Source organism: Pyrus communis, chromosome 12 (assembly GCF_041283825.1).
Source record: "Pyrus communis isolate YQ-2024b chromosome 12, ASM4128382v1, whole genome shotgun sequence".
Lineage (NCBI taxonomy): Eukaryota > Viridiplantae > Streptophyta > Magnoliopsida > Rosales > Rosaceae > Pyrus > Pyrus communis.
The window spans coordinates 9,550,213-9,565,080 of record NC_142576.1 but is presented as its reverse complement, the minus strand read 5'-3'; the positions used below and the strand labels follow the sequence as shown (position 1 = coordinate 9,565,080).

At 36.9% G+C, this 14,868-nt stretch overlaps 1 protein-coding gene across 2 annotated transcripts; it reads left to right on the top strand.

Moving 5' to 3' along the window:
* Window positions 1-6,439: 6,439 nt before the first annotated feature.
* LOC137744958 (two-component response regulator-like APRR7) lies at window positions 6,440-11,566 on the top strand. 2 transcript variants are annotated; one of them, XM_088681831.1, is made up of 11 exons: window positions 6,442-6,794; window positions 7,172-7,293; window positions 7,452-7,793; window positions 8,152-8,313; window positions 8,435-8,568; window positions 8,905-9,072; window positions 9,298-9,469; window positions 9,635-9,859; window positions 9,938-10,085; window positions 10,192-11,002; window positions 11,223-11,566. In XM_088681831.1, the coding sequence occupies exons 3-11, from the start codon at window positions 7,463-7,465 to the stop codon at window positions 11,328-11,330; spliced, it is 2,259 nt and encodes a 752-aa protein (XP_088537957.1). In that variant the 5' UTR covers window positions 6,442-6,794; window positions 7,172-7,293; window positions 7,452-7,462; the 3' UTR covers window positions 11,331-11,566. The 2 variants fall into 2 exon arrangements, with proteins under 2 accessions (XP_068340886.2, XP_088537957.1); XM_068484785.2 differs by having other exon boundaries at window positions 6,440-6,794; window positions 9,635-10,085.
* Window positions 11,567-14,868: the final 3,302 nt, after the last annotated feature.

Below are 14,868 nucleotides of genomic sequence, written 5' to 3'. Positions count from 1 at the left end.
GTGTTGATGAAGTGTTTTCCTTGGCGCTAATGCTGAAAGCTTTAAGGAGTATTTGTTAAACTAACAAACACTGGAAACGACTGAGTAGTCACAATAAGCTATAACTTGCATGAATGATGTGTAGTGTGGAAGTTTAACATGAGATAGGGGTTGTTCTTGGCCGTATCGCTTCAAAGTAGCTAATATAGGATTTCTAATGGTTTGGTGGTTTTGCAGGAGTTAAGGAAGATTATTGGAAGGCTTAGGATGAAAAGAAGGCTTATCTCTAAAGAACTAGGTTTCCTGCACTTAGGGGAAGCTTGCTCTGCGTAATGCATACTTGCCTTTGTCGTTCTTCTTCCCTTGCGTGGTTCTCTCTCCCCCCCCTTTACAGTGTACTAGTGCATTGTATTTATAGAAGCACGGATCCTTCTAGACTCCAGCTGGAGGATCTCTTGGTTTCTTTTCCTTTTCTAAATCAGCTGAGTTTTCCTTCATCTTTCCATGGCTATAGCTACAAGTTTCCTTTTTGGTATAACACTGTAAAGGCTAGGAGCCTAAAAATTCATGTTTGAGCACACTGCCCAAAGTTTCTCTTTTCCTAGACCAAGTCCCACACAATGTGTCCATCTTTGGTAATGCTCATCCCTGCTTTCTCTCTTATTTTTCCTATGTGAGCTTACAAATGAAGGATTCCTTTCTACACAATAAAAGGGGCGCACGACTTTAGATAAGCATATGATTTGGTTAGCACAACTTTGATTTGATCGGATTTTATAAACGTCAAAATGGTACCTATTCATGGACATAAAGGTTTTAATCATGTTTTGCTTCACGCAAGATCAACTATTATGATTAAATGGTCCGTAGAGCTAGCCAAATAGCCATGGAATCCTCTTTAGCGAGGTACTTCTGTTTGTAATGCTTCAGGCATAAGTCTTTGAATGAAGATCACGTCAGAGGCTTATTCAGCTTTATTCACGCCCTTTGATGACTTTAATGGTTTCTCAGCTTTTCGATAGCCAAGTGAACCTTCACGTCTTGTACCCACCTAAAGTAGTTTCCATCATAAACGTCCAAATCAGTGAAATCGAACTTGTGACTGTTCGACAATCCAAAGAATGAAGGGAACATGATTGTAGTTGGTGCTATGAGAAATAAAACCTCAATATGCATCAAAGTTAGGACATTCGGATTCTAAGACATGGTAAATACATGGGTTTATGTTTTATGAAAACTTTAGGTTTCAAAGCACTAAATTCAAAACTTCAAGTTCAATTTAGATGAACTTCCAGTTCCTAAAAAGGGTACCTAGAGAAAAAACATAATACAATTCATGTGTAGTAAATTTGAGGTTACTTTAGGAGCCCAAGTGTTAGTAGCTTCGGAACAACGAAATGTGTCAACAGTTCGACATAGTTCAACAATATGCAATATACAATCTAACCCTTGTTTTTAGTTCTTTTGTTTTTTTACTCACATAGTTCAACATAGCAATATAGCATCATATAGGATAATTCGAATAATTAAAATATGAAAATATTAGTTGCGTGTGTGCATGCTTATATATATTGAATAATATATGCAATATACAATATATATAATAGGAAGACTGGGGGTTCATGGATCATGGTGAATGTTTTCATGCTAACAGAGTCCAATAAAATATTGATTTCGTGTTTTAAAAGAACTTAATTTGCTAGAAACAAAAGAAAGTCTTTGAATGCTAGTTGTAGAAGATCATTCTCCAATGTTGGATTTCCATCTTTAAGGTGTTTTATCTCCTTTAACATAAAAGAAGAAATTGAATCAATAACAAGTATAATAATTCAATAAAATAAAAAGTTAATTATAAGAAGAATGATTGAAACATAATACTCCCCCAATTGAAGATAGACAAAGTCTCTTTAGTGCAACATCAAGAGCATACTGATAACATGTTATAAGTTTATTTTATTGAAGAATTATGGAGAAATGGAGAATGGCGGCAACAAGAGAGAAAAGAAAGAATTTGGTGAAGTATGTGGAGTGTTTTCTGACACCATTATGCCTTTATCTGTAGTAGAAAGGAAGTGAGAATCTTTATCTTTCAAGTAATACATTACAACTACAAACCTATCTAAATAATATTATAGAATTCTATAAAGATTTATTTGGTAATACGATCACATTCCTAACCAATTTAGAACTGCAACATTTAGATGTTTCAGGGCATTTTTAGTCATATGACCTTGAAACACCCCGACCCGGGATGTTCACTTGGACTCCAAATCGAGCTGTGATGACCGACACCAGGAGGGTGATGAAGCCATAAAGTGTGGTGATGTGGAAAATGTGAATAAATTTAAATATAAAAGTGCCCAAATATAAGAGTGCGCTTGTGAGTGGGAATGAACTCATTTCACAAGTGATGTCAGAGCATAAATAAAGTACAGTCAAGTAGGATGAGAATTATATCATTGAAGGTAACCACATATACCAAGATTTGCCAAGAATCCTCGTCGACACGAAAGCTCAGCCACTAAAACCTGAAGGGGTGAAAAAATAAGGGTGAGTGAACCTGAAAATAAAGCTTTATGAAACATTTTCAAAAACATAATAGTCCCTTACCGTAAAATAAGTATAGTTTCTACATAACATACTATATATAGTATGAAAATACTTACCGTAGCCATCAATACCTTGAAAATGCAATACTTTATAGTAATTCGTAAATAAGCATAATACTTCTGGTAATCACAATATCTCGCAGAAATAAACATATCATATCGAGTACTCATCGACATATATTGACATGAGTTCATGCAGAGATTTTCTGACATGAACATGACTGGGTGTAATAATGAGTTATGCTTTAGTACTATAGTCACGTGAAGACTGACGCTATGCGCATCACATACGAGTCATAATTGCCTATCGCAATCGAAGACAAGACTGGCACCTACAATGGATCTAAGTGAGCGTATGGTGTGATGTAAACATACACGTAAAGCCTGGCCCTAGCTTGGGGGAGTACTGACATCAGTGTAGCACACGATGAGCAAATAACATAAATATAGTCGTGTCATAGTAATTCGATAATTCTAGTCAAGATAATACTATTCATGATCGTAAATATATTTAAGGCATCCCATTATAGTACGCTTACCAGTGCATCCCGTAAAACGTAGAACAATTTCATGAATTCCGTTGATGCATTAATTTTTATAAGTGTTAATCTAATCTAGATGTGCATAGGAAATTCGTTATAAGATATATAAGTCGAAACTAAATAAATATATAATATTTAAAAGTAAAGACCCACTCATAAATCATGTTGTCGGGTTGAACCCGCTTCACGGGCATTGATGATCCTTGCAATGCGTTTCACCTAGAAACGATATTACTTACGTTAATATATAATGTATTAACGCGTTTTTTGTACAAAGTACGACTAATAAAGACACTATTTTAAAACGGTCGAATTTCAAAAAATGGATGGCTGATTCGGGTTCAGCACATCTAGAAATCTAAGGAGGGACCTCGGGCTCCTCCACGTGCCGAGCACAGTGGCTCCACCCATGCGCGCCCATGCACCGCGAATACCACAGTTCTCACCTTCCTCGCGAAGACTTGTGTTTTGCAGGTTGAACAACCAACTTCCCGAGCTCATTTCGAGCTTGATTCTCAACCAAATTCAGTGAATCAAGCACCCATTTAAAGTTAGAAATATAGGGAATCAATCTATACCCATTTGAGGTTGTGCTATAATCAGAGTTCGCCGAAAAAACGGCCTGAAAGTGGCTCGATGGCCACGGTTCCTTCCTTCCAAAAATCTAAAGGAATCTCCCCCGACTTGTTTTCTACACTAAATCACCCCAATCATAATTTTAAGGTTAAAAGAACTATATAAGGCTTCGAAATAAGAAGGATGTGAACGTCATGAGGCTCACCATGGTCGGGAAAAAGAATGAACAATGATACGGCCGCTGTACAGTGTAGATTCCATGGTTGGGTTGCGTTCATAGCTTAAAGTCCTAGTTTTTTGGCTGAGAAACTGGCAGATCTTGTCAAGGCAACAAAGTTAGTGGTGGTGATGGTATTGCTGAACCACTTAATCAGGGTTTGCAGAGAAAAATGAGGAGTGAGAGATGAGGGAGTGAGGTTGTAGATGTCAAACTCGCCTGGGTTGATGGCAGGTGGAGTATGGCGGGGGTGTGCATCCTTGCCTCTCAGTGCTGTACACATATAAAGGAAAGTTTGAGAGGAATGGAGAGTCTATGAGTGATAAGGAATAGAGAATGAAAATAATGAGAGAGTGAGAAAGATGAGAGAGCTAGAGGGATAGAGGTTCGAAAGAGTAGGAGAGAAACTGAGAGGAGACACGGGGATGAGGGGAGGAGTGGTGTGGGCCCCACTTGGCACACAGCTCAAAGTCACCAATGAAGAAACAGAAAAATATCTCCCATAACGTGAATTTACCAAAACGCCTATCACGCTCCATAGTTTGTAAAATCCTCATTGTAACTCCAAATTCAATTCCGCTTGCGCTTATGCGTTCGTACCGTTGAGTACTTCAAGAATACTGTAAAATAATAGCTCATATGCGTCACGAAAAACGGTCAACAAAAGTCAACAATCTCTCTTCCAAGGGCATTTTGGTTAATTCACGCTTTTAAAATTTATAAAATCGTAAAATTAGGGACGGGTTGTTACAATCTACCCATCTTAAAAATTTTGTCCCCAAAATTTGAAATAACTTGTTATACATAAAATAGTGAAAGATAGAAGAAAAATATATATAACAAGAAGATGTCAAGTTAGAGTTGTTGCATAAAAGAGAATGTCATTCCGTCTCTATTGTAATGATTCCTCTTTCATGCCTCCAAACTTGACTTTTGTTCTCCATTAGTACAATAGTATAAAATAATACCTTTATGAAAACATGAGGTCAAAAATAGATAAATGATAACATAACATCAAAATGTATATATACAATAACATAGAATTAAATTAGTTGTACTGAAATCAAGACTAAGCTTAGAAAAATTTCACCTACGCACTCGTAGTGTCACATATTCCAAGAATAAGTGTAGTATCCTTGGGTCAAGCCCAAATAATAAATAAGTAATTAACTAAACAAATATAAATACTAACGTAGACAAGCCTAATTGTCCACTTACTTAATGAATCCAACGAATAAGTTATTGATACTACGGTTTGTAGCCCGTAATATCGACAACTCATTGTTGTCCCTTCAAGTAAGTAATAGATTCCTAAGGGTGCAATATTACCATCTTGCCCCTCATTGGGAAATACACCTAAATCGTCTAATGAAAGTCTCAGTCGTGCTCACGCACTACCCTTTCGGGTGACAACATCAATAGCACACAATTTTACTACATCGTAATCTCAATCATTTGAATACTTGTTCGCAATACTCTTCTATTAATCATGTTTCGTGAGTAAAATCTCTATACCACGACTCAAACGGTACCATAACCAAACCAGAATAATAGCTATTGTTGTACTCAACATAAATAAAGATAGGTGTCTATCATAACCGGCCAAAACTGTAAAACAACAAAAGCAACATGTTCTCTAAGATTAAGACTTTACCCTAAGATAATTCATTCAGACTGGGCGTTAGTTTGAAAATGAAATGCGGTAAGTGACAAAACTTAATACACATGGCCTTCAGAAGGCTTCCCAATACTTGGAAGCAAAACATGTATCACTATGAGATACAATAGTGACAAGCATGCCATGTAACCGAACAATGTAGTTCACAACGTCTTAACGAGCAGATTCATAGTGGATTTCTCTCGAATTTATGCTTAATAGCTCATACGCATCACGAAAAGATAGTCAACGAAAGTCAACAATCTCTCTTCTAAGGGCATTTTGGTCAATTCACACTTTTAAAATTTATAAAATCCTAAAATTAGTGACGTGTTGTTACAACCTGTTAATATTCAAACCCAAAAGAGGCAAGTAGCCCTTTACCACAACGGTAGAAAATAGTTATATCATTGCATCTCTGCGTAAGTTCGAACTGTGTCAGCTCTCTAATCTAATATCTAAAATCTAAGCTATCTTCTTTAAAAATAAATAAAATAAAAAAATAAAAAAAGAGAAGAAAATTTACACAGCGCGTGTGGGGGGACATTTTTGTCAACTCAAAAAAGTAACACGCCACCATTCCACTTCAATCGGTACCAACCATGGTTGATAATTCGGCGAGTAGGCAATCCCTAAGGACAACGACGTTTCCCCTCGCTGTACTCGCCATCTAGTTCACACACGTGTCAGAAATCCGATCTCAGAAATCTTCAGACCCGCCAAGCGAGTCCTTGCGCTCACTGCTTTAGATTTCGTCCACCTCAGCATCCCCTCGGCCCCATTTTCCGCCAAGCTGGAAATATCTTGCATCCAGCGTGGCGTCTTTCTACTTCTACTGCATCTCCAGCCCTTGTTTTGTCCACGTCATCAATCGTTCAGCTCATCTCGGAGCTCAAATGTTTCCCTCTCTCTCTCTCTCTCTCTCTCCCCCACCTCTTTCTTCTCTTTCCCTGACGAAAGGATCGGCGATTATCTCTGTCCCTCTCTCTCTCATCTGTAGCTGTTGACAGAGTCTTATGTTTCTTGTTCCGGTCAAGGTTGTCGGAAACACAAAGTTATCTGAAAGTATCCGAACCAAGACATTTTTGGAGATCCAAACTAAGATTTTCAGGATTATTCTCTGACGTTGTTATTAATTTTTAGTGTGACAATGATTATCTTGGTAATTTCAGCTTGGATCTAGCTCACTTATGGCGATTAATGAAGCTTTGCAGGTGATTTCTTCCATGTTTTGCTTCTTTGATTTTTTAATTCCCCGTTTATTTATTTATTTTTAGCTACTTTGAATTAGTTAATTGGAAGCTCTTTATTATTTTCAGTTTTTAAGAATTGTTAATTGAGATGTTAGTAATCTAAAATCACAATTTTCTGTTGATTTTGTGTATATTTGAATAATTTGTTGATTAATCTAATTGTTATATACAGTTGCAAGTTCTTGGAGTACCAAATTCTCCTTTTTGGGAAATTTTTAAATTTTTTGCGTACTGATAAGTTTCATTTCTGGAGAAGTGTTTGTTTTCTTTAAGAACAATTGATGCTGTCAATGTTTTGCGGTGGATTTTTTGACTGATATGATGTTCTGGTATTACAGGGTGAAAGCAATTTGTTGGGTTTCAAGCCGTTTTTAGCCAGCTAACAACGATTGGCGTTAATTCCGCATCAATTGTGTATATATTTGGTTATGAATTTGCTGTCGGCATCACTCTGTAACCGGTGAATACACTTTGTGTTAGGTTTAGAAGGGTCTGTAATTGCAGATGTTTTGTTTTGAAATCAGCGCTGTCCGCTATTCTTTTCGCCGATTCAAGAAGATATTTTTTTTGGTTCTGAACTTGGGCCGTGTTACTACTAGTGTTTTGTGTGACTGACAGGGAGTGTCCTGATGAGTGTTAATAGTGATGAGGACAAACAACTGTTGGAACTGGACCACCGCTCATGGGAGGGTGAGGGGAAGAGGGGTAACAATGGAGTGGAGGATGAGGAAAGGAGGTTGGTGGAGGAAGATGAGTCGAAAAGTAATGGAAGAGCTGGAGATGTAAAAGGTCGGCAAGGTGGGGCTGTTCAAGCCCAGACTGTTACACAACAGCCTCAAGGGTCAACGGTATGCTGGGAGAGGTTTCTACCACTAAGATCTCTTAAGGTTTTGCTGGTGGAATATGATGATTGCACTCGCCATGTTGTCACCGCACTGCTTCGCAATTGCTGTTATGAAGGTTAGTGACCGTACTAGTGAGACTCCTAATGCTTACTTATGCATGACAATGTCTAGGCACTGCTGTTTATGAAAGAATTGAACGGATGCATTTTCAACTTTATGGAGTTGAGTATTTTCTTCACGATTAATGCGGATGCTATCATCTGTATGCTACCATGTCTTTTATTACTGAATAGCATAAATGTGTATATTGTTGCATTTGAAAATCAATAATGTTAGTAGAGTTTTTGTCATTGCAAATACATTGTCAGTGTCGGCAGACAAGTCCTACTTTTGTGCATTAATCACATCTTCTTTATATATTTTATTTATTTTTTGAATTGAGGATTTGACATTTAAAATCTTCATAATTTCAGTGATTCCAGTAGCAAATGGAGTGCAAGCATGGAAGATTCTTGAAGATTTGACTAATCATGTTGATCTAGTCTTAACTGAGGTAGTCATGCCGTGCGTATCAGGCGTTGGTCTTTTAAGCAAGATTATGCGCCATAAGACGCGGAAAAATGTTCCTGTGATTAGTAAGTTATTTTCCCCATGAGCATCTCGTTAACAGCTGTAGTGAGCAGTCATCTATGTTGAGTTTGAGGCAGTTTAGAAAGTAGACGCTTAACTATGCCTTCTGTTGAGATGTGTGTGCAGTGATGTCATCTCATGATTCAATGGGTCTCGTCTTTAAATGTTTGTCAAGGGGTGCTGTTGACTTTTTGGTGAAGCCTATTCGAAAGAATGAGCTTAAGAACCTCTGGCAGCACATTTGGAGGAGATGCCATAGTGTAAGTCCTTAAGATTTTCTGATCTGGTATTCAAATGTTTGCCCACAAGCGTGTATAGTGCTGTTCAGTTCTTTCTTTTGTGGTTTTTTTTACCTCACTTCCTGATATATAATATTTCTCCTGAAATATAGAGTAATATCCTCTCTTGAGATTGGTATTGAACAGCGCAGATTTTTATGAGAAGAGCTTTATAATTGTATGATGATATTTAATATGTTTGTCTAAATGGTGATTCAATGCTTGTTTGATATTGCAGTTTATATTACGTTGCCTTTATTTTTTTTGTATGACTAGTATCTTAACCCTTTTTTTTTTTTTTTTTTTTTTTTTTTTCAGTCTAGTGGCAGTGGTACTGGAAGTGAAAGTGGCACACAAACTCAAAGGTCCATAAGATCAAAAAGTGTTGAAAAGTCCAGGAACAATAGCGGAAGCAATGATGAGGAAGATAATGTGAGCACTGATTTGAATATTGGAGATGGAAGTGACAATGGGAGTGGCACTCAGGTATGGTTGTTATTGGATACTAAAGATCTTGGATGGTACGTACCTCTTGGACACTTAGGACAAGGGATTCTTTTTGTACCTTGATACCTTTTTTGTTACAGGATCCCAGTACCAATTTTATGATCATCTCCGTAAAGAAATATCAAACAATAAATTCATAGAATGACCTGGAATCATAGAAATGTACACTGCAGTCTCACTGTGTCAATACGTTTCATTTTGTAGAGTTCTTGGACAAAAAGGGCTGTAGAAGTTGACAGTCCTCGACATGCATATTCATGGCCCCATCCTGATAGTACTTGTGCCCAAGTAGTTCACTCAAATGCTGAATCACTTGGTAACAAATTGCTTCCTGCAGCTGCAACTAGGGAGTGCCAGCAACAGAAGGAACAAAATGGTATTCCTGGAATTATTGAAACCTGTGTGGTTCTGCGTGTCCTAAATTCAAATGTTATTATGCAATTTTGCTATATATAGATGTGTGTGCGCGTGGCGCACCTAAGTGTGTGCATATGTACTTGTTTTACTTTCTTCGTGATTAGGCTGTATTTTCTATTTCCAGACAACTTTGCAATGGGAAAAGATCTGGAGATATGCCTGACCAATACTAAAGATTTACAGCATGGGCAACGTAATGATTTTTCAACAAAACTAGCAGGAACAAGACAGAATAATCTGCTTGAGACAGGTTCCTGTAAACGTGACGAGAAAATTGATAAGGGCAAGCTGAATTTGAATCGTGAGAGTCCTTCGAGCATGCTGAAGTATGATGGTGCTACTGTAACAGGTGTTGTTACTAATCCCACTGATTCCCAGATGGACAACACACAATTTGAAGCTTCTAACAGACATTATAACGCCTTAGATGTTAAGAATAAGGCGAATAGTGATACTCATGAACTACCATCCGTGGAGCCCAGTTTGAAAAGGCTTAGAGGAGTCAAAGGCACCGAGACAACAGTACAAGATGACCGCAATGTATGGAGACGTTCAGACTCTTCAGCCTTTTCAAGGTATTAGGAACAGAAAGACTTAGAAATTATTATTATCTGTGTAAGTTTGAATCTGCGTTCACTTGAACTTTCTATATTTTCCTTTAGCATGTTACTTCCTCTGCAGGTATAACGCAGCCTCAAATGCTAACAAGGGTCCTTCTGGGCATGTCGGAAGCAACTCTCCGCATGATAATAGTGGAGAAGTTACAAAAATGGAATTCTTTTGTGACATTCGATCTCATTCAAGAGATAACCTTCCCAATCAATGCTCGATCGGAGGCAGAAATATCAACGATATGGGGTCCACTACTAATACTAATAACGACGTTCCGAAATCTCAAGTTGCAAACAAGTCAGCAGCAGCAGCATCCACAGTCCAACTTTTGCATCCATCATCTGCTTTCCATTCTGTGAAGGACCTTAAGAGTGCTACCGAACATATTGTAGTAGATAATGCTAATGATGTGGAAACAGCAATACGAATTCAATCAAGAGACACCCAGAAGCAACTGCAAATTCAGAACCTCCATCATGATTATGATCAGCATCGGGTCCATCACCATGTTGTCTACAATATGCAAGAGCAACAGCTTCGTAACAATAATGATTCATCTTTGAAGAAATTGGCTGCAGCTGCCCCACATTGCGGATCATCCAATGGGACTGGGCCTGTTGAGGGCAATCCTGGAAATTACAGCATCAATGGGAGTGGTTCAGGCAGTAACCATGGGAGCAATGGGCAAAACGGAGGCAGTGGTGGACATAATGTTGGAGGTACAAACCTAGAAAGTGATTATGGAGTTGCTGGGAAAAGTGGAAGTGGTGATGGTAGCGGAAACCAGAGTGGAAATAGAGTAGATGAAAACAAGAAGCAGAGAGAAGCTGCCTTGACCAAGTTCCGTGAGAAAAGAAAAGAGAGATGCTTCCGGAAAAAGGTAACTAGCATTCAGTTGTTTGCATATAGTGGATCTTAATAAGTGCTTATGAAAAATTTGCGCTTTCCTCCTATATTTGCAACATTTATATTAAATGATTAACTTCAGTCTGTTAAATTCACCCCTTCTTGCATTGCATGTTTGAGCCGAATTCATCAAAACAGAAAATAGGAGAAAATATAGACAGCTTGTCGAATTTAATTTTCGTTTGGTTTTTCAGGTTCGGTATCAAAACAGAAAGAAACTGGCAGATCAACGTCCTCGCATTCGAGGACAGTTTGTGCGGCATACAGTGAGCGAGAACACAAGCAGGACAACAGATATCTAACTCGACACTTCCGGTAACATAGGGTTGAAATTTGGTGAGTACTTGTGAGCTGTTATCAGTTAAATGCATATGTACATTTTCTTGCAACTCTTACAAGCAAGGTGCTACGTAAATATTTGTGTGGAGACATTTGGAGGTGTAGGACGTGAAAACTCCAGACAGACCACACCTTGAAACTGCATTCGATTAATGTGGATTTCAAATTGCTTCTTTTAGACGAGGGGCCATCAGCTTTATGCTTTCAGTGTCTTTATTTGATCTGGTGTTATTTTATTGCCCTGCCAATAATTAGAAATTTTTGTTTTCATGTTAAAGAAAAAAGCTTTTTCATTTCCTTCTCTAGACTTTTGGTCGCTCGGTGTTAGGCCGTGAGCCGGCCAACATTTCGCTTGAGGTAAGTTGTTTTTCACCGCAGAATAAATGTGAGTTCTGGTATATCTCTTTACTGCAGGCCGGTTTGCCAAGGCAGTTTGCCGGCCGTTTGCATCTGAGTTCAAATTTCTCTCTTCGTTAGAGTAGTTAAAGGAAAAACGCTATTTCTTTACCAATGTATACATGCGCAGATTACGTGAACCAATGGAAATTATTATGTTAAAATCGGAGTTGATAAAACATTAGGACGAGAATTATGAGATTACTCACAAACCAGTGATTTTTGCATTCTCCTTTTCATCTCGTGCGCTCTAATTAGCGAAGATTAAAAAAAGTGCCGAAATCACTTCTCTTTCTTTTAAAATGCAGGCGGTAGGAGGTTCTTAAGGAAAAAAAAATATTTGCTTTTTTTTTTTGGTGTGTTGGTACATTTTGGAGATGGAGGAGTCAGGATATGGGTTGGGCCCAGGTTTGACTCTGCTTAGAATTTTTGTGTTTCGGCCCTTGGGCTCCAACTGTACCCAAAAGTGCGAAGTAAAAAAATGGAAAAGAAACAACCTCCTAATCCCCTGTTGTCAGTGTTTAAAATTTCTTTGATACAATGGAAATTTTCATGGAAATATCCAAAGAATCAGAGAAAGATATGAAAATGGGAGATGAAATCTAAATTTCACCTCGTATCAATATTGGTGGAAATATCGATATGCAAATTTGTGAAAATATTGACAAATATATCAAATATTGATATCGATCTCGGTTGCTTTTGATGAAAATGATAAAATTTAAAATGAAACTTTAGGTAGTGTCAAACATTGGTTTGGAAGAAATATAAGAATTTCTTCGATATTTAACAAATGTGTCAAAAACATCGACGGTATTTATCGGATTTAGTATACATTTAAGAGTTTCTCCGAAATAAGGTGAAATGTAGACTTCACCCTTCATTTTTATATTTTTCTCTGATTTGTTTGAGTGGACGATGTGTCAAAAACAAGAGACAAACACGATATGCTTTGCTTTGCTTCGTTCTTCCTTGTATTTGGGAATGTCTTAAAGATTCTGCTCACTGGTCGCATTCAATTGGAACAAATCCAAAAGAAAAAGAAGGCCACCGCACTGCTGTATTTGCTAGTATTGAAAAAAACATATATTTCAGATTATATCTAAATAATATTGAAGTTTGAATAAAATTAATTAATCACATAATTCAATATTGATACTACCTAATCAATGAGCTTATATATAGTGGAGATTAACTGCAAGCCAACACCAACAAAGAACCAACGTAGGAAACCCTAACAGCTAAAAAACAAGTCACAAAAGGGCTTACAGAAGATAAGAGAGCAAAAGTTCAACAAACAGAAGCACTACTTCAGTGGAAATTCTGGTGATATATCCACATAGCATGTATGTATGTACGTATGTATGTATATAGATTATATAGTATATATCTGAATTTCTGATGCAAACAAGATGGTTTAATTTTAATATCATTTTTATAGCAAGAATGATCTAATAAGTAGTTAGTTTAAGTAATCGCTTAGGTCTTTGAATTAGATACATGGCCATTAAGATATCCAACTGCAACTCAACAATCTATGTATCTAGTTATGTGTTCAATTTCTCCTTTGTCTCCACCGGCAAAGTGGTGATAATGTTTTCTATAAAGAATAGGACGAATACTTCAGTCGACCATCTTACATGTATGAGGGTGTTTTATAGCATTAATCTAATTGAATTGAACTGATAAACTGTTGAAGATTAATCTAATCAATGTCTTATTTAATATAACTATGGTTCAAACTTTATAAATATATTACTGACATATGCTCCTATTCCCAGGTTCTAATAATTTTCACTCGTGCTAATTGCTATGATATGTGGAGTCCGTACCAATACCATAGGTATATTATATGATCTGTGTGACAGGTTTCTTTGATCAGCATGAATCTGTTTATTTATTTATTTATTTTGTTTGTTTAATTTACTTGATTAAGATGAAACCTTTTCGTGGAAAAATTTGGGGTGATTTTCATAGTTGGTGCAACTATATAACTTACAATGATTCTATATATGTGGTAGCATCTCTATAAAATGTTTTAAATTATGGAAAAAAAGAATTAAAGTTGAAAAATATTGGATTCAATTGATATAGTTACAGAAAAGGCAGCAAAAAATATTCTAGTGTCAGAATTGGATGTATAATATGTTGGCTTTGCATGAAGAGAATTGCGAGTAGAACAAAACTCATCATATACCATGAGCCTGTCAAGTTTAAGGCCAAAAAACAATGGTTTTGGCTTCCAAAAATACAAAATAAAGTTTTTAATAAATTTCAATATTTTCGGTTGCTTTTCGATTAATGTCGTTTAATTACCTAAGACCTTTGGGTTGTTCTAGGGAGTTGTAATCCATTTATTTAAGCCATTGTTTGTTCCCATCGTAATCTCATCTTCAATCAATTAATCAAGCACAAACTTTGGGATTAAAAAAAATGGTGGATTTCAAATTTTTGGTTCTTCAAGGATTTATGCTTGTAATTCTTTAAGCTTCGTGCTGCATCAATTGGTATTAGAGTAGGGATTTTCCCTATTCTATTGGCAATTGATATTGGAAGATGGAAAAGTCTCTTCAACGTTGATTGTGGGAGGAAGACTATTTGAGGCACACCAAAGATCTTCTATGGTGGTTGTAGACAATCTTTTGTTGATGGGGAATGCGATGGAGGATTTGCCTCAAGCCAAACTCGTCAACTTGATGTTGGGAAGATTCCTCGTTTTGAGGGTGGTGAATGCATAGGATTTTCTTGATAAAGTTTCAATTGTAGAGCAATTCTTGTAAGGAATAATTATTCTAGTGGAGAAGATGGTCAAGATAGCTGTTTTTTGTCTAAAGGAAAAAACTACTTTTGGTAGGATAGTTTGCAAAAGGCACGGAAGAAAGAAGGAAAGAATCATATCCAACCTTGGCGTAGGATGAGGATGAAGAAAATTATTGTAAAGCTATAGCTTTCGTTTGAATATGATTTGTCTCTTTTAACAGTGAAAAAGGTTATTTTCAAAGAAAAAGTAGTGAAGGAAAAATTATTTGATAATTCCTTATGCCTAACAAAGATGGAGTAAAAATTTGAAGAAAAGGAAGTTGAATCGCCAATTCAAGGTGATGT

What these genes read in the sequence shown, in the direction of transcription:
- LOC137744958 (XM_068484785.2), top strand. Translation starts at nt 7,463, where the DNA reads ATGAGTGTTAATAGTGATGAGGACAAACAACTGTTGGAACTGGACCAC. An exon ending in TCGCAATTGCTGTTATGAAG is followed by an intron (nt 7,794 to 8,151) that starts GTTAGTGACCGT and finishes TCATAATTTCAG; the next exon opens with TGATTCCAGTAGCAAATGGA. An exon ending in TTTGGAGGAGATGCCATAGT is followed by an intron (nt 8,569 to 8,904) that starts GTAAGTCCTTAA and finishes TTTTTTTTTCAG; the next exon opens with TCTAGTGGCAGTGGTACTGG.